Below are 25379 nucleotides of genomic sequence, written 5' to 3' on the forward strand. Positions count from 1 at the left end.
CAGCTGCAGCAAGGATCATGTTAATTGTTTTTTACCTTGGAGCCTCCTATAAGTGCTATGATGATGGAGAGTTTGCGTTTCATTCCTCCACTTAGTGACTTTGAAAGAGCATCACGCTTTTCTAGCAGGCCAAAAGAAGTCAGCATCGAGTTAACTTCTTTGAGGCGTATCTCTGGAGGTACTCCTTTTATCTAGAAAAGAAGACGGCGTTTACATAGTGCTTCCAATTTTATTCGTAGAAAATTCTTAATGCCATTTGCAGCAACATGGATGGAACTAGAGAATCTCATACTGAGTGAAATGAGCCAGAAAGACAAAGACAAATACCATATGATATCACTTATAACTGCAATCTAATATCCAGCACAAATGAACATCTCCTCAGAAAAGAAAATCATGGACTTGGAGAAAAGACTTGTGGCTGCCTGATGGGAGGGGGAGGGAGTGGGAGGGATTGGGAGCTTGGGCTTATCAGGCGCAACTTAGAATAGATTCACAAGGAGATCCTGCTGAATAGCATTGAGAACTTTGTCTAGATACTCATGTTGCAACAGAACAAAGGGTGGGGAAAAAATGTAACTGTAATGTACACATGTAAGGATAACTTGACCCCCTTGCTGTACAGTGGGAAAATAAAAAAGAAAAGAAAAAGAAAAGAAAATTCTTCATCAGGATTTTTCTTACAGAGTTATTTAGATATAAGACTTTTTTCCCCTTCTCCTTGCCCTCCTTTATGGTAAAATAGCAATGCCTCCAAAAAATGAACTTCCACTCAATAGGGATGAAGATGTGGATCCTAGGTCATACAGCTTGAAGCATATGAAAACAGTTGGGGAAAATAATATATCTCTGACTCACCACACAGTAGAAATAGAGATGTTCTGATACTGTCAAGTCTGAAAACAATATGTCATCCTGGGGGCACAAGCCCAAGCTTTTCCTGACTTGAAGCATGTCTTTGGAAATATCATATCCATTAATATATACCTTTCCACTTGTAGGACGATAGAAACCTAGAATTAAGCAGAAACATGACAGAAGGTTAGTTTAAGTGAGGGAATCTGACAATACATTTAATAGTCTTAAGAGTACACTTATGGATTACTCAAAAAGTCAGTATGTCCTACAGCAAATATGACATGGTTAAATATCAATGGTAACTTCTGGTGATGGGAAAAATTGTTTTTCCTTTTTTAAAAATCCATATATTCTAGTTTCCAATGAGTATAAAAATATTAATTACTTAAGTAATAAAAATATTTTGAAGAATTTTCTATTCCAACATTCTAGCCCTGCTGTCTGCCATTTGACAACATATATGAAGTATATTATGATTTTAGCACTGTATTATAAACATTTTAGTAGATTTCTTTTTCTTTTCAGGGCCACACCTGCAGCATGGAAGTTCCCCGTCTAGCGGTTGAATCAGCACTGCAGCTGCTGGCCCATGCCACAGCCACAGCAACATGGGATCCAAGCCATGTCTGTGACCTACCCCATAGCTCACAGCAATGCCTGATCCTTAATCCACTGAGTGAGGCCAGGGATCCAATCCACATGCTCATAGATACTAGTCAGTTTCTTAACCCACTGAGCTGCTGAATTCCTGGTAGATGTTTTTTTTTAAATTAAAAATTTAGAACACAGGATTCTTATCCTCAAGAAATTAAAGACCTATTTGGAAGATAAGACATAATCATATAAAATAGTCTAAATATATTTACATAAATTTTATGTATAGATGGAAAATAGAATAGTTCTATGGTGAAATATCTGACATGCTAAATATAGCTACAGAAATCCTTAAATTTCACAACTCTAATTCTACTTTACAAAATACACTTTGAAGGGGGAAAATGTATTCAAGATTTTCCACTACATTTGAGGTGATTAAATGTCCCCATTAATCCTATTGTCTAAACTTTCTACCCATTTTAACATTTGTTCCAGATTCATTTTTTTTAACAAGGTGTCATTACTAATGTTAATAGAAAAGTAATGTTTGCTCATTTGTTTCTTTCTCCTTTTTTATTATTATTAAAGTACCATTGATTTACAATGTTTTGTCTATTATGTTGTACAACAAAGTGACCCAGTCGCACACATTTCCCTGTGCTGGCTTTGAGAACAGATTGTGCATACACAGAAGTGGGGATGAAATCACAGCTGAAATCCAGGAGCTATACAAGTTAGAAAGGAGAGTTAAAACTCTCCTGGTAGCTGTGCAAAGCAAGGATTCTGGATAATGAGTGGTCCCACAACTGTGATGGGCCTGGCTTTAGCAGCTGTGGGCTCATACACATGTGGGCTGGGCCAGGTTAGGGTCTGAGCTGCCTCTGCACTGTTGACCTGGTGAAAACAATGCCTGAGAGACACCAGGGCCAATAGCTGGCATGCCAGTAGTTAAGGTGGGGCCAAGATCAGTGCCAACAACAGTGTACTTAGTGAGCCCACAGAACAAGCGAAAGGTGACACAACAGACCACACAAGTGAACAGTTTCAGTGGAGGAATACTCACTGTCTCCTCATCCAGTGGCAGCATGCTAATCCCATCTACCTTGCAAAACAGACCAGAAACACAGCTTATAAACAGATATGGGGGCCTCTATTCCAACAACTAAGGAGCAGACCCTACACCTGACTGGGCAATTTTAACCACAGAGCAAAGAGGAAGTCATACTTAATAACCAGTGCAGGCTCTTGGTCACCACACCATCCCACTTCCTATCAAGAGGATAGCAACCAACATACACTGAGGACATGGCTCTGCCAGCAGAGGGACAAGACCAAGCTCCACCAACCAGTGGGCAGGTACCAGTCCCTCCTATAGGATGCCTACACAACTCCTGGACCAAAGTCAACCACTAGAAGACAGAAAATAGAAGCAAGAGGAACTATGATGCTACAGCCTGCAGAAAGGAGACCACAAACACATAAAGTTAGACAAAATTAGATGACAAAGAAATGTTTCAGAAGAATGAACAAGGTAAAAACCCACAAAAACAACTAAATGAAGAGGATATAAGCAAATTACATTTAAACAGAATTCCTAGCAATGATAGAGGATCCAAGGTCACAGAAAAAGAATGGAAGCACAGACTGAGAAGCTATGGGAAATGTTTAACAAAGAGCTAGAAGATTTGAAGAACAAAGATGAACAACAGAATAACAAAAATAAAAAATATACTAGAAGAAATCAATAGCAGGATAACTGTGGCCGAACAATGAATAAGTGAGGTGGAAGACAGAGTGGTGGAAATCACTGCCATGAAACAAAATGAAGAAAAAAGAATGAAAGAAATGGGACAGTCTAAGAGTTCCGGGACAATATTAAACATAGCAACATTCACAAATAGGGGCCCCAGAAGGAGAAGACAGGAAGAAGGGGCCTGATAAAATATTTCAAAAGATTATAGCCAAAAAGTCCCTAACAGAGAAAGACACACTTATTCAAATCCAGGATGCACAAAGTACCATACAGGATAAACCCAAGTGGGAACATGTCAAAACACACATTAATCAAACAAATAAAAATTTAAAAACAAAAGGAAAATATTAAAAGCAACAAGAAAAAACAACAAACAAAAAATAAGGGAATTCCTTAAAGTTATCAGCTGATTTTGCAGAAGAAACTCTGGAGGCCAGGAGGGAGTGGCAGAATACATTTAAAGTGATGAAAGAGAAAAAGCTACCAAAAAAACAAAAACAAAAACAAAAAAACCTCTATACATGAAAGTTCTTTTTCAGATTTGACAGAGAAATAAAAAGCTTTACAAACAGGCAAAAGCTGTAAAATTCAGTATCTCTAAACCAGTTTTAGAACAAATACTAAATGAACTTCTCTAGGCAGGAAAAAAAATGCCTTAACTAGCAATTAAAAAATTACAAGAGGGAAATAGTGGTAAAGGCAAACATCCAGTAAAGGTAAAAAAACATTCACAGACAGGGAGTTCCCGTAGTGGTGCAGTGGTTAACGGATCCGACTAGGAACCATGAGGTTGCGGGTTCGGTCCCTGCTCAGTGGGTTAACGATCCGGCGTTGCCGTGAGCTGTGGTGTAGGTTGCAGACACGGGCTCGGATCCCGCGCTGCTGTGGCTCTGGCATAGGCTGGTGGCTACAGCTCAGATTGGACCCCTAGCCTGGGAACCTCCATATGCCACGGGAGCAGCCCAAGAAATAGCAAAAAGACAAAAAAAAAATTCACAGACAAATATGATATCAAAACCAGCAATCATGAGAGAGTAAAAAGATACGATATTGGAAAGGTATTTGAAATTAAGAGACCAACAATTTAAAACAATCTTCTATACATATAGACTCCTATATGAAAATCTCATGGTAACCACAAACAAAAAAATCTACAGTAGATACACACACAAATAAAAAAAGCAATCCAACACAGCACTAAAGATAGTCATCGAACCATAAGAGAAGAGAACAAAAATGAAGGTAAGAAAAAAGACCTAGACATAATCCAAAGCAATTAAGAAAATGGCAATAAGGACATACATATAGATAATTACCTTGAATGTAAGTGGATTAAATGCCCCAACTGAAAGATATACACTGGCTGCATGAATTCAAAACCAAGATCCTTATATATGCTATCTACAAGAGACCTAGTTCATATCTAGAGACACATACACATACAGGCACATTCCATTCTAGAAGGAATGGACCAAGATATTAAATGCAAATGGAAATAAAAAGAAAACTGGAGTAGCACTATTCTTAATAGAAAAAAAAGATGGTAAAGACTTACTAGAAACAAAAATCCTCAACAAAATATTAGCAAGCCATATCCAAAAACACATTAAAAGGATCACACACCATAAGCAAGTGGGATTAATCCAAGGAGGCAAGGATTTTTCAGTATTTGAAAATCAGTGAATGTGATACACCACATTAACAAACTGAAGAATAAAATGCATATGGTCATCTAAATAAATGCAGAAGATTTTGACATTTATGATTAAAAACTCTCCAGCAAACGGGTATAAGAGGGAAACTACATTAACATAATTAAAGCCATATATGACAAACACACAGTTAACATCATTCCCAATGGTGAAAAGCTGAAAGTGTTTCCATTAAAATAAAAAAAAACAAGACCCGCCACTTTCACCACTATTACTCAATAATTTGTGGAAGTCCAGCCATTGCAATCAGAGGGGGAAATAAATAAAAGGAATCCAAATTGGGAAAAAAGAAGTAAAACTGTCTCTGCTTGCAGATGATATGATACTATACATAGAAAATCTTAAACATGCTAAGAATAAGAGAGCTCATCAATGAATTTGGTAAAGTTTCAGGATACAAAATTAATACACTGAAATCTCTTGCATTCCTATATACTAACAGCAAAAGATCAGAAAGGGAAATTTAAGAAAACCATACCATTTGCCACTGCATTGAAGAGAATAAAATATCTTGTCCAAGGTACTCTACAGATTCCATGCAATCCCCATCAAATTACCAATGGTATTTTTTCACAGAAAAACACAAAAGACTCCAAATATCCAAAGCAATATTGAAAAAGAAAACCAGAACTAGATGAATTAGGCTCCCTGCATGCTGCACACTTCATGGTATGTGAAACAGGGATCACTGGAACAGAATAGAAAGCCCAGAAAGAAACAAATGCACCTATGCTCAATTAATCCATGACAAAGGAGGCAAGAATATACAATGGAGAAAAAGGCAGTCTCTTCATTTGGTGGTGCTGTGAAAACTGGACAGCTACATGTAAAAGAATGAAATCAGCACATTCTCTAACACTATGTAAAAAATAAAGTCAAAAGAGATTAAAGATCCAAATGTAGGCTGGATAGTATAAAACTCTTAGAGGAGGACACTGACATAAATTGCATCAATATCTTTTTTGATATGTCTTCTAGAGTAATGAAAATCAAAACCAAAAAAGGGGACATAATTAAATTTAAAAGCTTTTGAACAGAAAAGGAAACCATTAAAAAAAAAGGCAACCCACAGAATGGAAGAAAATATTTGCAAAGTGACTGACAAGGGATCAATCTCCAAAACACACAGACATATCATTCAGCTCTCTCTCTATATAAAAATACAAACAACCAAATAAAAAAAATGGGCAGAAGATACAGACATTTCTCCAAAGAATCCATACAGATGGCAAAAAAACATGAAAAAATGCTCAATTCATTAATTATTAGATAAATGCAAATCAGAAATACAGCAAGGTATCACTTCACACAGTCAAAAATGCCATCACCAGAAAGTTTACAAAGAGCCTGGAGAGGGTATGGAGAAAAGAGTAAACCTCCTACACTGTTGGTGGGAATATAAGCAGGTGTGGCCACTATGGAGAAAAGTATGAAAGTTCCTTAAAAAAGTAAATATATAACAACCATGTGATCCAGCAATCCCACTCTTGGGTATATATACCCAGAGAAAAATCATAATTCAAGAAAAGATATGCACCAAAATGTTCATAGCAGCACTATTTACAATAGTCAAGACAGGAGACAGCCTAAATACCTACCGCCATAGGAAGATGTGGTACATATATACAATGGAATATTATTCAGTCATAAAGAAGAATGAAATATGGCCATTTGCAGCAATATGGATGGACCTAGAGGTTACCATACTAAGTGAAGTATGTCAGACAAAGACAAATATTGTATGATATCACTTATATGTGGAATCTAATAAAGAATAAGACAAGTGAATTTATTTACAAGACATAAACAGACATACATTTTATTTTATTTTAATACTTTAAAAAAATTTATTATAGTTGATTCACAACATTCTGTCAATTTCTGCTGCACAACAAAGTGACCCAGCCATACAGCCACACTTTCTTTTTTTTTTTCTAATTTTATTTTATTTTTTTTATTTTCCCACTGTACAGCAAGGGAATCAAGTTATCCTTACATGTGTACATTATAATTACATTTTTTCCCCTACCCTTTCTTCTGTTGCAACATGAGTATCTAGACAAAGTTCTCAATGCTACTCAGCAGGATCTCCTTGTAAATCTATTCTAAGTTGTGTCTGATAAACCCAAGCTCCCGATCCCTCCCACTCCCTCCCCATCCCATCAGGCAGCCACAAGTCTTTTCTCCAAGTCCATGATTTTAAAAACAAACTTGGGGGAGTTCCCACTGTAGCTCTGTGGTAACAAATCTAACTGTATTCGTGAGGATGTGGGTTAGATCCCTGGCCTCAATCAGTGGGTTAAGTATCCAGCATTGCTGTGAGCTGTGGTGTAGGTTGCAGATGTGGCTCGGATGCTGTATTGTTGTGGCTATGATGTTTACTGGCAGCTACAGCTCCAGTTTGACCCCTAATCTGGGAACCTCCATGTGCCACATGTGTGGCCCTTTAAAAAAGCAGAAAAAAAAACTTAGGTTATCAAAGGAGGGGGAGGGATAAACTAGGAATTTGGGATTAACATATACCCACTACTATATATAAAAGAGGTAACTAACAAGAGCCTACTGTATAGCATAATACAAAAGGAAAACAACAAGAAATTCTGGAGACACACACAAAAAAAGAACTGCCGTGAAACATTCACTCTATTAACTTAGAAACAAATTAGAATAGGCAGAAGAGTCAGTGAACTTTAAAAGTGGTTCAGTTTGAGAAATACAGAGAAAAAAATTGAAGAAAAATTAATATAACCTGAGAGACCTATGGAAAATCATCAGGTATATCAACATACACATAATGGGAACCCCATAAGGAGAGGAAAGAGAGAAAGGAACAGAAGGGATATTTGAAAAAATAATGACCAAAACATCCTAAATTTGATGAAATGTACAAATCTACACATCAGAGAACATCAAAAAGCTCCAAACAGGAGTTCCCATCATGGCGCAGTGGTTAACGAATCTGACTAGGAATCATGAGGTTGCGGGTTCGATCCCTGCCCTTGCTCAGTGGGTTAACGGTCTGGCGTTGCCGTGAGCTGTGGTGTAGGTTGCAGACGTGGCTTGGATCCTGTGTTGCTGTGGCTCTGGCGTAGGCTGGCAGCTACAGCTCCAATTTGACCCCTAGCCTGGGAACCTCCATATGCCGCAGGAGTGGCCCAAGAAATGGCAAAAAGACAAAAAAAAAAAAAAAAGCTCCAAACAGCATACACTCAAAAAGATCCAAACCACAACACATTATAGGTAAAGTCACATAAAAGATAAATTCAAAAAGAGAATCTTGGAAGCAGCAAGAGAGAGAGGTGACTAATTACATACAAGGGGCCCTCAGTGAGAATGACAACTGAGCTCTCTTCAAAACTACAGAAATGGAATTCCCATTGTTGTGCAATGGAAATTAATCCAACTACTATCTATGAGGATGCAGGTTCAATCTCTGGCCTCGCTCAGTGGGTTAAGGATCCACGTTGTTAGCTGTGGTGTAGGTCACAGATGCGGCTCGGATCCCTCGTTGCTGTGGCTGTGGTGCAGGCCTGCAGCTGTAGCTCTAATTCAACCTGTAGCCTGGGAAATTCCATATGCCTTGGGTGTGACCCTAAATAAGTGGGGGGGGAACTATGGCAGTACAGACCTGTGAAAGATAATATATGTAAAGTGATGAAATAAAATAAAAAACTGTCAACCAGAATTCTATATCCAGCAAGACTATACTTCAGAAAAGAGGAAAAATTAATAAATCTTCATATAACCCAAAACTCAAAGAATCCTGTTACTAGTAGACATGCATGATAAGAAATAGAAAAATGAAAGGACAATAGCTAGGAATTCAAAGTTATACACTGTTTAAGGTAAGTATAAAAGCAAGCATTATTTCATTTGTGGTTTGTGACTCCTTTTTAAATTATATGATATAAAAGAGAAATGGATAACAATAAACATAAAATTATACTAATAAACATACAATGGGTAAAGATGTAATTTACAAAAATAGTAACAGGAGGCTAGTGCTGTAAAGAAACAGTTTTTTTAATACATTAAATCTAGTTTGCTATTAATTCAAACTTGATTGTTATAAAATTAAGATGGTAATTCTAATCTTTAAAGTAACCATTAAGATAAAAACAAAAATATACCAAAAAAGAAACAAGGAGTTCCCGTCGTGGCGCAGTGGTTAACGAATCCAACTAGGAACCATGAGGTTGTGGGTTCAATCCCTGCCCTTGCTCAGTGGGTTAACGATCCGGCGTTGCCGTGAGCTGTGGTGTAGGTTGCAGATGTGGCTCGGATCCCACGTTGCTGTGGCTCTGGCGTAGGCTGGCGGCTACAGCTCCAATTCAACCCCTAGCCTGGGAACCTCCATATGCTGCAGGAGCGGCCCAAGAAAATGGCAAAAAGACAAAAAAAAAAAAAAAAGAAAAGAAAAGAAAAAGAAACAAGAAGGTAATTAATAGAAAAATCACAAAGTAAAGAAGCAGTGCAGCAATGAAGAAACATTTTAGTTCTGAGACACAAATGAAAAGATAAAAGATGTAGAACAATTTCAAAATGACAAAAGAAATTCCTTCTTTTTCAGTTTGTTTGTTTGTTTATGGCTGCATCTGCAGCATATGGAACTTCTTGGCTTGGGGTCAAATTGAAGCTGCAGCTAACGGCTTATGCCACAATCCTAGCAACATGGGTTCTGTGCTGTGTCTGCAAGTTACACCAGAGCTCACAGCAATCATAATCCTTAACCCACTGAATGAAGTCAGGGATTGAACAACCTACATCCTCACAGATACTAGTTGGTTCTGTTTCTACTGAGCCACAACAGGAACTCCTTTAGAGTTTACTGTAAATGGAAATGTACTAGCTCTCAAATAAAAGTTAGATTTAGAAAAAATAGGAAAAATTTATCCATCTGTATCATAAAAAAAGAGACTCATTTTCATTCTGAGACACAAATGGGTTTCTAGTGGCAGGAGAGAACATGACATTCTATGCAAATAGGATACAAAATAGAGCTGAGTGGCTATAATAATATCAGGCAAAATATATTTTAAAGACAAAAATTATTACAGAATACAAAGACCATATATATTGATAAAAGCTTCAACCCATCAAGAAATTACAACAATGCGGAAGTTCCTATCATGGCTTAGTGGTTAACGAATCTGACTAGGAGCCATGAGGTTGCAGGTTCGATCCCTGGCCTTGCTCAGTGGGTTAAGGATCTGTGGTGTAGGTCACAGACATGGCTAGGATCTGGTGTTGCTATGTCTGTGGTGTAGGCCAGCGGCTACAGCTCCAATAAGACCCCTAGCCTGAGAATCTCCATATGCCATGGGAGCGGCCCTAGAAAAGACAAAAAGACAAAAGAAAAGAAAAGAAATTACAATGCTAAGTGTATATGTACCTAACGACAAACTAGCAAATATATGAAACCAAAGAAATGAAATTAAAGATTTAAATATACATATATACAATAATAGCTGTTGACTTAACCCATTTATAACAATAGAAAACTAGACAGATGATATTTAGGAAATATAGGACTTGAATGGGTTGATTACTCACAGGTAAACAGCTTTAGTGGAGGAATACTCAGGGACTTGCCCCATAGTGGGGGTTCTCCAATCCTGCCTACGTTGCACCACAGAGCAGAGACACAGATTAAAAACTGATAGGGTGGCCCTACCCCAACAACTAGAGAGGAGAGACAACTACAAAGAAAACAGGAATCCCCATCCAATACCCAGTGCAGGCTCTGGTCAACACAACATCAGCCACATCTCCTATCAAAGGGATAATGACCATTATATACTGAAGAAAGAGGTGGCAGGATTCCATATTAAAAACAGCTCTTGTACCAAAAAACATTACATCACATAGACAGTCTAAAGTCATCCTGAACTCACAGCCACCTCTAAACACACCCCTGGGCATCAGAGAGACAAGGCCCAGTTTGACCACTGGTAGACAGACACCAGTCCCCCCACTACAAAGCCTAGACAAGTGATGGTATCTGCTTTACCCACCAGAGTTAGACACCAGAAGCAAGAACTACAATCCTGCAGCCTGTAGAAGAGAGACCACGAACAGAAACTTAGACAAAATGAGACAAGTGAAAAATGTGCTTCAGACAAAGGAATAAGACAAAAACCCACACAACTTAATGAAGAGGAGATAACAATCTACCTGAAAAATAATTTAAGGTAATGACAGTAAGGATGATCCAAGATATCAGAAAAAGAATGGAGACATAGATGAACAGGTTATAAGAAATGTTTAAGAAAGAGCTAGAAGACTTAAAGAACAAGCAGACTAAGATGACTAACACAGTATCTAAAATGAGAACTACACTAGAAGGAATCAATATCAGGAAACTAAAGGAGAACGAATAAGTGAGGTAGAAAACAGAGTGGTGGAAATCACTGCCTCAGAAAAGAATGAAGAAAAAGGAATTAAAAGACTTGAGGGCAGTCTAAGCTCTCTTGGACAACATTAAATGCACCAATGTTCACATCGTAGGGGTCCTAGCAGGAGAAGTGAGAGAGAGAGAAAGGGCCAGAGAAAATACTTGAAGAGATTATAGCTGAAAAATTCCCTAATATGGAATGGAAACCCTCACTCAACGTGAGGAAGCAGAGAGAATCCCGTACAAGGTAAACTCAAGGACGAACATGCTGAGACACATGCTAATTAAACTGACAAAAATTAAATCCAAAGAAAAAATATTAAAAACACCAAGGGAAAAGAAAAAAATAACATAGAAGGAAACCCCTGTAAGGATATAGGCTGATTTTTCAGCAGAAACTCTGGAAGTCAGAAGGGAGTGGCAAGATATATTTAAGGGTAGTAACTTAGGTAGGAACAGTAATATTCTACTCAGCAAGGCTCTCATTCAGATTTAATGGAGAGATCAAAAGCTTTCCAGACAAGCAAAAGCTAAAAGAATTCAGCACCATAAAACCAGCTTCACAACAAATGCTAAAGGAGCTTATCTAGCTTGAAAAGAAAAGGCCACAACTAGAAACAAGAAAATTACAAATGGGAAAGCTCACTAGTAGGGGTGAAAAGAAAATAGGAAATCATCCACTGATAAATATGACATCAAAACTAGCAAGCATGAGAAGAGGAGAGAACAAATGCAAAACATTGAAAATGCATTTGAAATTAAGTGACCATCAAAAAAAAATACTGTAACAACAATAATAACAACAACAACAAAAGACAAAAAAAAAAAAGGAGTTCCCGTCATGGCGCAGTGGTTAACGGATCTGACTAGGAACCATGAGGTTGAGGGTTCGGTCCCTGCCCTTGCTCAGTGGGCTAACGATCCAGTGTTGCCGTGAGCTGTGATGTAGGTTGCAGACGCAGCTCGGATCCCGCGTTGCTGTGGCTCTGGCGTAGGATGGTGGCTACAGCTCCGATTCAACCCCTAGCCTGGGAACTCCATATGCCGCGGAAGCGGCCCAAGAAATAGCAACAACAACAACAATAACAACAACAACAAAAGACAAAAAAAAAATACTGTACATAAACAGACTGCTGTATCAAAATCTAATGGGAATTGCAAACCAAAAAACTACAGTAGACACACAACATAAAAAAAGAACAGCCAACCAAATACAACAGTAAAGATAGCAAATCACAGTAGAAGACAGCAAAAGAGGGAGGGGAAAAAAGACCTAAAATACCAAATCTGAAACAATTAAGAAACATCCCATAGAGCTTTATATCAAAAACAAAAACTAAAGACACAAACCCAAACCCAATCAAAAAAAGGGGCAAAGGATCTAAATAGATATTTCTCCAAAGAGGAACGACAGATGGTCAATAAGCACATGAAAAAATGCTCAACATCACTCATTATAGAGAAATGCAAGTCAAAACTTCAGTGAGGTACCACCTATACCAGCAAGAATGGCCATTGTTAAATGTCTACAAAAATAAATTCTGGAGAGATTGTGGAGAAAAGGGAACCCTCCTACAATATTGGTGGAAATGTGAATTGGTACAACCACTATGGAAAACAGTATGGAGGTTCTTCCAAAAACTAAATATAGAACTACTAGCAATCTCTTTCCTGGGCATATATCCAGAGAAAAGCATAATTTGAAAAGATGTATGCACCCCAATGTTCACTGCAGCAGTACTTACAATAGCCAAGACATGGAAACAACCTAAATGTCCATCAACAAAGGAATGGATAATGAAGCTGTGGTACATATATACAATGGAATATTACTCAGCCATAAAAAGAAAATGAAATAAGGCCATTTGCAGCAACATGGATAGATCTAGAGGTTATCATATCAAGTGAAGTTAGACTGTGAAAGACACATTACATGATATTGCTTATATGTGGAATCTAATATAAATGATACAAAGGAAGATATTTATAAGATATAAACCCATAGATTTCATAACCAATCTTATGGTTACCATAGATGATACCACTGGGGGAAGTAAGGAATTTTGGAAGATGGTAATAACATATACACACACTTTATAAAAGAGGTGATTAACAAGAACCCACTGTATAGCACAGGAAAATCTACTCAAGGCTTTGTAATAACCTATATGGAAAAAGAATGGATATATCTATATGTATAACTGATTCACATTTCTGTACACCTGAAACAAATACAACATTGTAAGTAATGTATACTTCAAGAAAAAACAATTCAAATCAAAGGCAAAATGAAAAACTACCTTTAACTCTTTTAGGACGGCTACCTTTAGAAAATAATAACTGTTGCTGAGGGGAATAGAAATCCTTGTACATGCTTGTACTGATAGCAATACATTCACTGTGGAAAACAGTTTCACAAAGAGTAAACAGAGAATTACCATATGACCCAGCCATTATACTCCTATGTATATACCCAGAAGAATTAAAAACTAGTGTTCCAATGAATTTGTATATGAACAATTACACCAGCACAATAAGCCAAAGGAAAAACAACCAAAATATCCATTTATCATTATTTATAAATGAATAAACAGAATGTGGTTTATGCAGGCAGTAGAATATTACTAAAACATATAAAGGAACAAAATATTGATATATGATACACCATTGGTCAAACTCGAAAACATGCTAAGTAAAAGAATCCAGATACAAAAGTTCACATACTGTATGACTCCATTTATATGAAATATCCAGATTGTTCAAATCCATAGAAACTGAAATTAGGTTTCAGTTTGGACTGGGAGGATAGAAAATTGAGAAAGTTATGGCTAAAGCATATAGCATTTCTTTGGGGGGGAAGAAAAACTTTCTGGATCTAGACAGAGATAGTAGTTGGACAACATTGTGAAAGTAGCACACGCTACTAACTGCAAACTTTAAAATGGTGACTTACATATTATATGAACTTTATCTCATTTTAAAAATTACCCTTTAAAAGGAGGAAACAGGTAACTCAACAACTATGATACATGATGAAATTCATTCATTCTGCAAGTATTTGTTGAGCATTTACTGTCTGGAAGGTACTAGTCTAATCACTTGAGACATATCAGTTATCAAACAGAAGCAAGAGTGATTAATTATGGTTGAGGGGATAAGAAGTAAGAGGGGTTAATTACAGTTGAGGGGATCAGGATCCTGGATCTTCATGGATAAATAGAATATTTCAAAAGGGGGAGTGGTGGTTTAGGCATTTCCAGTAAGGAAAAATGGCATGAGCACATGCACAGAAGGAACTACATAATGTATGTTCTGAGATTATAAACACATTGGTTTCCAATGGCTGCTTTAACAAAGTACCATGAACTTAAGTCTTAAAACAACAAAATTTATTCCAGCATAGTTCTGGAGACCAGAAGTGTGAAATTAGTATCACTGGGCTTAAACTGAAGTGTCAAGAGGACCAAACTCCCAGTAGAGACTCTAAGGGAAAATCCACGCCTTGCCTCTTCCAGATTCTGGTGGCTGCGGATATTTCTTACCCTGTGGGACACCAATGTGGTTATCTGGGACCATTGCTACATTGCCTTCTCCCTTCTGTGTCCTCTACTCTTCTGCCTATCTATAACTGCCCTCTGTCTTTCACTTATAAGGACACTACAGATTCATTTAGGATTCAACCAGAAAATCCAGGATTATCTCATTACATATAATGTGATGATATATGTATATGTATATATATATAAACATGAGATGATATATATATAAACATTCACATCTCATTATGAGATGATATATGTATATGTGTGTGTGTGTGTGTGTATAAACATTAAAAAATCCCTGGAATAACACGAATATATCTTTGGAGACCATTATCTTTAGGTACCACTGACACAAAGCTTAAAGCATGGATATATCCCAAGATAAAATATATAGAAAACATTTAATAAATGGTAGCTGATATTACATTGATAACAACGGTAACAATACTTCATTAATAATTATGTGGCATTAATTAGAGACTAATGCCTAAAATAAGCGCTTTAAGTCTTTGAGGTTCAGAAGGAGTTCAAAGACAGAAACTGACAAAGAATTGTTGTTTTGCATAACCCCTTGCCTCTAAAGTAAGTCTGTTTCTGGTTGACCTACAAGGTGAAACTCAGCTTTGCTCCAGCCCTTTACTTGACATTCTGCTATCATTTTTGTCATTTCTTATTCCTTTTCTTTTCTCTAGCCATACAACATTCTCTCTCCTCTTCATCCTTGGCCCTGAATATCCTTTGAATATGCATCTCCTCTTCTTTTCATGATTAATCACACCTCATACCAAATTCAAACTAGATTTCATTTCCTCTTTGCCCACATACCCTGCCCCCAGGATTGCATCAAGGTTACAGGATGGCACACAACACTCAAGCTTTCTTTTCTTTTTTTTGGGGGGGGGGAACTCTGTCCAGTCACTTATGATGGAGCATGTTAATGTGAGAAAAAAGAATGTATACATGTATGTGTAACTTGGTCACCATGCTGCACAGTAGAAAAAAAAATAAAAGGTTAAAAAAAAAAACCAGCTTTATTGTCTTACTTTTCATGTTGCGTCATAAAATTCCTATTTACCATCAGTATCCCCCTCAACTGTAAGATCCTTAAAGGGAGGACTTTGCTCACCACTGCATTCTTTGTTTGCACCCAAATACCTGACATATTTATATACATTAATGATATGAATAGAGCTTTGCTTCATCTGAAATGTACTGGCTGCTATGAATTACAAGTGGATCACTTGAGTAATGAGAACATTTTCACTATTATCCCATTTTCTGGGATAATAGTGAAGTTATCTATCTTAATAGGCAGTTCAATTACACAGGTGTATGTATATGCCAAAATTCAGCAAATGAATACTTAAAACTTCAGCATTTCATCATAATGAAAATTTACTCCCAGAGAAAAAAAATTTAGTTAGTGATATGCATACTAAATTATTTGTTAGGAAGCATTTTAATGTCTAAAATTAATTTTCAGTTGCCTAAAAAATAGGATCAATAGCTATATGACAAGTATCATAAAATATTAAAATGGTATAATCACCGTGGGCATAAGGGTGATAACTAAAAGTCTTTCAACTTGAATGTATGTTGAAAATTTTATAACAAAAATATAGTCATAAAAATATATAATATACATTTTACAATGAAAAAAAATACATCAAACAAATTAGAATGTTTTCCTATGAAGGGAACAGGGGAATAGAAGGAATAGTAAAATAAAAGGAAAGTTAAATTAATGAATAAATGAAAATAAAACGGTCTTTGTATTGACCAGTGAGGGTAATACTTTACAAAGTGAGAAGTTTGGTGCACCTGAAAAACAAACCTGATTTTTAAACTTAATAATAAATAATTTGTCCTTTAAAAAAAGAGTGGATTAATAAACAACTATATGCATCATTTAAATGCGAGCAATGACAATGTCAAGAAGAGTATACAAAAACTTCAAAGCTTGATCAACAGCATCTGCGTGCAAAGTGACCCTGAATATATACCTGTGAGAATAGATAAGGTAGTAGTCTTTCCTGCCCCATTGTGTCCTAGAAGAACGGTGATTTGTCCCTCATACATATTCAAAGTCAAGTCTTGAACTGCTAGTACAGTCGTATTTTGTAATGTGAATTCCTGTGAAAAGAAAACAAAAACAAAACAAGCTTTATATCTACTACTATTATAAAGGACAGGTGTTTATATTGATTATCCAGAGAAGAAAAAACAGCCCATTACTCTCAAAAGGAAAAATAAAAGCGTAAAAAAGATAAAGTTGTGAAAAATAAACAATATGTGAAGGCAATACATGGACAGAAGCTCAAAGTAGGGCCACAAAACTTTATTATCTTGAAGCTGATAATGTCACGGTCTGCTCCAGTCCATATCTTTCTAAGTTCCAAAACTTTATGCTAGAAACCCATTATACTTGGTTGTCCCATAAGCCCTTCAAACTCATTAACACATTTGAAAATGTACTCTTCCTGTTATATTTTTATCTTAGTGAGTCATACCATCACCTACCTAGATGTACAAGCCAGAAACTTGGAACTTACTTTTAACACCTCCCTCTGCCTCATCCACTAAGTTATCAGGCACCTACCACTGCTAATCAATATATTTATTCAACAAATATTTAGTCTACATACAATGTGGCATACTGTGTCACAGTATCTTGTATAAGATACTGTGAATACCTTTATGAACAAGACCGGCACGGTTACTTAGTCTCAGGGAGTTTTTTCACATCCTTACTATGACAAAAAGAAAAAGAAAAAAAAAACCCTGGACAAATTGAAAGGCAATATTTCTTAGATGCATTTGAGAGTTGAAGTCACAAGGTAAACCAATGTCTCAAAAACTGGAGATATCTCACCAGGATGTTTGTTTATATGGCATTCCAAACTTATATCCAAAGGAGATCTGTTAAGTTCCTCAAGTCTCCACTTTTAAACAAAAAAACTAATCCGTCTCCAGTCTTTCCCATATCAGTAATGCCACCACCACCCACTGAACTGTTCAAGTCAGAAATCTGAGTCATATGTGTTTCCTCCTTTTCCCTCAACCTTTACAGATCTAATTACAGAAAATTACCTTCAGCTGCTCACTTTTCTCCATATTCACCAGACGCTACCCTAATCCAAGCTATCATTATCTTACGCTTAGAAACCTCCTTATTGGTCTTCCTCTCACTAATTCTCCACACCATGGTCAAAGAATCTTTCCAAAACATACACCAATTTACATCCTTAATGGAATTATCTCCCTTCAATGACTTCTAAATACTCTTCAAATATAAACTTTACCAAACTTTATCATGACCTACTGTGGTTTCTGTCCACCTCTTCAAACTTGTGTTCTACCAATTCTTCTGTACTTGCTTCCTCAAATACGTGATAACATTTTTCACCTCAGAGTTTTGGATTTAATGTTCTGCTTTTGTTTTTCATGTCTCAGTTTTTCAACTCCCTGATTCATTCACATCTCTGAGAGCTCAGCTCAAGGATCAGCTTCACAAAGAGGACTTACTTCAGGAATCTATCAAAATTACTTCCATTTCTTGTTGTATGCCCAAGTTACTGTCCCATCATTTTGTTTCCCTCATGGCACATGGCATTCTGTAATTATCTTTTTAGGAGTCTCGCCCTTATTCCATCAGGCAAATTTCCAGTCAGACTTCAGCACTACCCCACTGGTGGCTTCCAAGAAAGTTCGACCAGCACCTCAGTGGGCAACTTCCCAGCAAGTCTCATCATCACCACATCCAGTGGTTCCTCAATAAGTCTTTCCAGGACCCAAGCAAGTAGTTTCCTGGCGTGTTTCTCTGTTACCCAGTAGGAGGTTTTCTAGATGCCAGACATAGCATATGGCACCTCAACAAATTTCTTACCATTTGCTAAACCACAGTTACACACCCTCCACTAAAGCTTGAATCTTATCCTTGGTGGAGAGGAAGAAAAAATTTCAAGTTTGTTCTATTGAGTATTCTCTGCTCAGCATGAGAGGTATTGAATATTCTCTAATCTGATATTCTGATACAGTTTAAGCTATGATTTATCAGCATTTAACCCATTGTTATTACTCAGTTCTCTATACTAAATTTTCAGTATTTCAAATTACTGGTTTCTGCTTCCTGGCGCAACTTTGAATGATACACTGCCAAATAGGTTTCCAAAGTTGTTATATTGATTTGAATTACTTGCTAGTAATATACCTGTCCCATGTCCTTTCTACAAATGCTATTGTCAAATGTTTTTTATTTTAACCATTCAGATAAAAATAACTATTTTTAATATGTTAATTTAGTAATCACAGTGATTTTTAAATCTCTCTCTGCTAACCCAATATGCAGAAAATCTGTGTGTTTGCTTCCATTGCATGTTCTTATTCTTAGTCACTGCTAACTCTTTTGTGCCTCTTCACATATCTAGCAATTTTTTTATTTGAGCTACACATTTGTGTAAAATAACAATGGAGGTGGCCGCTATGTTCCACAAAAGAATAATCCCTTTTCTTGTTTAAATAGATAAGGGAACGAGATCATCACTTCCATTTAATACGAGACTCAGTGGGGTGAAAGACAGAATGGAAGTTTAGAAAGACTTGAGCCATCCCAGTTCATTTTTGTTCTGCAAGCATGGTTCTCGTCAGTATCTGATGGAGTATCTTCAGTCTGCATATCCTCAGTCCAGTAAGACTAAAGGAGACTTATGTCCTGTGTTTTGGAGGTTTAGATATAGTTCATTAGCCTCCTAATACACTGGGTGTCTGAGGGGAGGACAATTGTATGTTTTCTTCAAGTGTGACTGTGTCTTCTGAGCTTCACAGGTTTACATCTTTTATGTTGCCTTTCAGAATTCTTGGTCTAGTTTTCCAGCATACCAGCTATAGCTCTATATATCCGTTTAGATATACCAAAGGAACGCTTGAGAGTTTGGACCCCCTCAAACTTTCAAAATGTCATGCCAGCCAACTATGACCACCAAAGCTTCAAGTTTCAAGCATCACATCTCTTTCTTCTAGTAAAGTCCTTGTATGGGGTGGGGATGGGGGGTTGAGGCTGATCCTCAGTCCATGGTTAGAAACAGCAAATGACTAAAAGGAAGAAAGCAGCCAGCATTTCTAAGGTCGGTTTAGAAAGACTGCCTATTCTTTAGAACTGAAATTAATCTGGTCATTATTGCATCTGTAGAACAACTGTAGTTGTCTGATAAATGTAACTTATCTGGATTCTTCTACATTTTGCAGTTTGAGGATACCAAGAACTTCTCCATCTTACTTGGAAGCAGGAGAACTTCTAAATAATTTTTGCTTACATTTCCTTTAAAACAGGGATTTTATCCGCATATTTCACAACTGTCTTCCCAATACCAATCAGTTTCTGGAACATAATAGTTGCTTAGAAACCACTTGCTGAACTTCTTGAATAAATAAATAAATGTTACAGGAAAGGTCCTTGGTTCTTCTGAACACTGATGGGTCTGGATGTGCAAGTCTAGGAGAAGGACCTGGGAAAATGTGAACTGCTCCACACATTAGAGGAAGGGCTCTCAGGGATAGTCTTGGAGAAGAAGCAAAAACAGAGATTAAAAAAGACAGAGTGAGTAAAGCTGGTAAAATGGCTCATATGTCCCTTGAGATAACCCAAATAAGCTCCAAATTATATTAAAGGTAAAAAATACTTAGAAATTGTGATGTGAGTGGTCCTTCTGAGGGAAAAAAAAATGCAAGGATGAGTTTTACATCTAAACTGATGTGATTAAACCAGAATCATAATGTGTTATGCTGGAGGCAGAAAAAAACACAAGAGCATAAAAAGTCCTCCCCCCTTCACAACACATACAGATAATTAGTAGAAACTGTGAAGAGATACAGGAGTTTCCACAAGTTGTGAGATTAGAGGTTCAACTTAAGCTGAAGTATCTCCTTGAGGCACAAGGGAATGCCAGCGGACATATAGGTTACTGGAATAATACATGCCTACTGTTATCCAAATTAGTTGACAGATGTAAATACACCTCCTTACAAAACACTTGGAAAGAGGAGAACGTAGCAGGACAGCCTAATGTGTAACTTGTAGAAAAGTAAAACCACAATGATGAATATAAATTAATATTTACATAATAAACTATCATGGTTACAACTAGAAATTAGCTATTCTATTCTGAAGTAGAAGAAAACATGGATTTCTATTTTATGTGCATAAATTTCACTTTATCTCTTTAATAAATGTACTGACTACAATATTTATTAACATCATATGGGGGTAGGGTTATGGCCAGTGACAAACATTTGCTATGCATGCCCTGTAAATTAATTTTCAGTAACATAGGGGAGAAGAGATCTGTAAATAATACCTTATACAAATGTTGGATCATGATACCAGCCACCAAACCAACAGGTTCTTCTTCAAAATAAGCATTGTGAGTTATATTAGTAACTTGACTCTCTTCTTTTTTCCGAATGCTTGTAGCTTTTCCCAGCCAGTAGGCTTTCTAAGAAAAAAGCAAAGACATAATCATTACGATGTCACGAAAAAATAAAATGTTCTTAAGACTTGGAAAAAAATGGCTCATTTCACTTCAGTTTTGAGATGGGTTGTAGCAGATAACTTGAGATGAAATGTGGAAGCAAATACCTATAATTTCAATTCCAATAGAATAAGCACAGAACATGCCATTTAAAATGTCTCTGTCCAAAAAAAAGATGGGGGGAGGCTCAGCAGGTTATGAACAAAACTAGTATCCATGAGGGTGTGGGTTGTATCCTGGCCTCACTCAGAGTTAAAGATCCAGCCTTGCTGTGAGCCGTGGTGTGGGTCCCAGACATAGTTCAGATCCTGTGTTGCTGTGGCTGCTGCAGCTCTGATTCAGTCCCCAGCCTGGGAACTTCCATATGCTGCAGATGTGGCCCTAAAAAGCCAAAATAAATAAATAAATAAATAAATAAATAAATAAATAAATAAATAAATAAATAAAATAAAATTTCACTGTGTAAGAAGAAGGACAAAATAAAATCACATTAAAATGGCTCAGCAAAAAGCATTCTAGCAACCTGGGTTGGTCTCTTTATTTGGACATGACTACAAATCCCTAAACATTCCTAAGACCCTTTCAGTGAGTCTGTTAGTTTAAAATTATTTTCATAAAAACACTTTTAAAATGCATTATTTGGGAGTTCCCATCGTGGCGCAGTGGTTAACAAATCCGACTAGGAACCATGAGGTTGTGGGTTCAGTCCCTGCCCTTGCTCAGTGGGTTAATGATCCAGCGTTGCCATGAGCTGTGGTGTAGGTTGCAGACGCGGCTCGGATCCCGCGTTGCTGTGGCTCTGGCGTAGGCCGGCGGCTACAGCTCCGATTGGACCCCTAGCCTGGGAACCTCCATATGCCGCGGGAGCGGCCCAAGAAATAGCAACAGCAACAACAACAACTACAACAACAAAAGACAAAAACAAAAACAAAACAAAGCAAAAAAAAAACAAAAAAAATGCATTATTTTGGGGGAGGTGGCCAAGATGATGAAGTAGAAAGACCCTGAGCTTACCTCCTCTCAGGCACACCAACATTACAACTATTTTTTGAACAGTCATAAATTTTTAAAAAGCCAGAGCCCACCAGAAAAGAGATTCTCTAACCATATAAAAAAGGAAGCATAACAAGATGTAGAAGAAGATTGCAATAGAGTCAAGTCCCAGAGTGCTGGGTGGGTGACCCACAAGTGGGAGAATGACCACATTTGCAGAGGTTCTCCCCAAGGAATGAGGGGTCTGAGACCCACATCAGGCTCTAGGGGTCCTCTAGGAAGATGAGCTCCAGAATATTTGATTTTGAAGGCCATCGGGGCTTATTTTCAGAGGTCTCAGATGGCTGGAGAAAATGGAGACTCCATTATTAAAGGGCTCACACAAAACATCACATTCTCCAGGACCCAGGGCAGAAGCAGTAATTTGAAAGGAGCCTGGATCAGACCTCCCTGCTGATTTTGGAGAGACCCCTGGAAAGGTATGAGGCAACTGCAGCCCACCTTGGGGATACAGACACTGGTGGCAGCCAGTTTGGGAAGCTCATTGTACCAGGTGGACATTGTTGCTGGCAAGCACCCTTTTGGAATATTCCATCTAGGTTCCTATCCTCAGGACCCAGCCCTGCCCTTGCCCAACAGCCTGTACTCATCAGTACTGGTATACTGCAAGCCAAGCAACTATCTGGGCAGGGACACAGCACTATTCACCAGCAGAAAGTCTGCCTTAAGACCCTCTAAGCCCAACGCACCACTACTATGGCACTGCCCACAGGAGGCCAGGACTTAGTCCCACACACCAGTGTGCAGGCATTAGAACTGGGACACCCAAGACCATTCAACTGAAAATCCCAGGACCCAGCTCCACACACCAGAAGGAATACATCAAATGAAGAATCCCTGGCTCTGCCCATCAGCAATTGTACTCTAGTCTCATGAATAGTATCCCCTGGTGAGCAGACACCAACCACAGGACAACAGCCCCACAGCCTATGGGCCTAGCTCACTCACCAACAAGCTAACAGATACCCTGGAACTGCCTGGGCCCTGGCACTACCCACTAGCAGGCCAAAAAAAAAAAAGCTTTGGGTATTATACGTCAGATTTCACAGCCAGCTGTGTCAGGAGTAGTCCAATACCAACTCTGGGACAACTGGGCCCTGTGTTCAGGTCATAGGACCTGACTCTGCCTTCCAGTGAGCATGAATTACCGTAGGTCCTGACTTAATCCACCAGCACTAGGGATCTGCAAGGTTCAGCAGCCAGCCACCTCATGAACTAGCCCCAGTGACCAGCAGCTCCCACACAAAGAAGGGCCTGGCAACCAACCAGACCAGGAGCAACTACTCAGGCAACAAGAGGTGAGTGTGCTACTGTGATGCACAAAGTGTCTCCTATAAAATATCACTTCTCCAACTAACCTACCAGATACACAGAAAGAAAAACTGCATGTTAGGAAAAATTAAATGACAGAGGAACATAATCCAAAAGAAGAAACAAGATAAAACAGATAAAACTCCAGAAAAACAAAGTGAAGAGGTGAGAGGTATCAGACCCGGAAAAAAGTTCAGACTAATGATCATAAAGATGATGAAAGAACTTGAAAGAAGAATGGATACACAGAGCAAGAAGTTAGAAGTTTTTAACAAAGAGAAAATATAGAGAATAACCAAACAGAGATGAAGAATACAATAACTGAAGTAAAAAATAACTAGAAGTAATCAACAATAGACTAAATGATATGGAGGATCAGATCAACTAAATGGCAGACAGTGTAGAAATAACTGATCCTGAACAGAAAAAAAAATAAATGAGGACAGTTAAAGAGACCTCTAGGATAATATCAAACACATGAATATTCACATTATAAGTGTCCAAGAAGGATAATAGAGAGGGAAAGGGGCTGAGGAAATATGTGGAAACATAATAGCGAAAAATTTCCCTAACCTGGGGACATTCATCCAAAACCAGGGAGTGCAGAGAGTCCCAAAGAGGATAGATCCAAAGAGGAACACACTTAGACACACTGTAATCAAAATGTCAAAAATTAAAGATAGAGAGTATTAAAAGCAGCATGGGAAAACAACAAATAGGATTCAAGGGAACTCCTATAAGTCTTCTGGCTGATTTTTCAGCAGAAATTTTCTGTCCAGAAGGAAGTAGCATAATATATTTAAAGTCATGAAAGGGAAAAACCTACAACCATAAATTCTCTACATAGCAAGGCTCTCACTCAGATTTGAAGGAGAATTAAAAAGTTTTACCAACAAGCAAAAGATAAAAGACTTAAAGAACACCAAACCAAATTTACAACAAATATTAAAGAAACTTCACTGGGCAAAAAAGAAAAGGACACAACTAGAAACAAGAAAATTATGAAATAAAAAATCTCACTGGTAAAAGCAAACATACAGTACAGGTAGGAAATCATCCACACACAAAGCTAGCAGTGTGGTTAAAAGTCAAAAGCAGTAAAATCATTGTACCTACAATAAGCAGATAAGGGATACAGAAAACAAATAGATATAAAATATGATATCAAAAGCAGTAATCATGAGGGGAGAAGAATATGTGGGGGGGTTTTCCTACTTATTTTTACTTAGTTTTATTTTTTAATTAAAGTATAGTTGATTTACAATGTTATGCCAATTTCTGCTGTACAGCAAAGTGATCCAGACATACATATATACATTGTTTTTCTCATATTATCTTCCATCATATTCTATCCTAAGAGATTGGATATAGTTCCCTGTGCTATACAGTAGGACCTCATTGCTTATCCACTCTAAATGCAATAGTTTACATCTGCTTACCCCAAACTACTAGTCCATCCCACTCCCTCCTCCCTCCACTTTGGCACCCACAAGTCTGTTTCTTTTTGTATTATTATTATAGTTGGTTTACAGTGTTGTGCCAATTTCTGCTCTACAGCATAGTGACCCAGTCATACATATAGGCATTCTTTTTCTCATACTATCTTCCATCATGTTCTATCCCAAGAGACTG

General features: G+C 37.5%; 1 protein-coding gene across 1 annotated transcript in view; it reads right to left on the reverse strand.

Moving 5' to 3' along the window:
* LOC125128405 (phospholipid-transporting ATPase ABCA3-like) overlaps positions 1-25379 on the reverse strand; it is a 195777-nt gene that overhangs the window by 101852 nt on the left and 68546 nt on the right. The window contains exons 10-13 of the mRNA XM_047782760.1: positions 21210-21347; positions 16860-16989; positions 859-1013; positions 36-191 (exon numbers count right to left, since the gene is read on the reverse strand). Of these exons, the coding sequence (XP_047638716.1) occupies positions 36-191; positions 859-1013; positions 16860-16989; positions 21210-21347 (579 nt within the window). The remainder of the gene's footprint in view (positions 1-35; positions 192-858; positions 1014-16859; positions 16990-21209; positions 21348-25379) is intronic.

This window comes from Phacochoerus africanus, chromosome 5 (assembly GCF_016906955.1).
Source record: "Phacochoerus africanus isolate WHEZ1 chromosome 5, ROS_Pafr_v1, whole genome shotgun sequence".
Taxonomy (NCBI): Eukaryota; Metazoa; Chordata; class Mammalia; order Artiodactyla; family Suidae; genus Phacochoerus; species Phacochoerus africanus.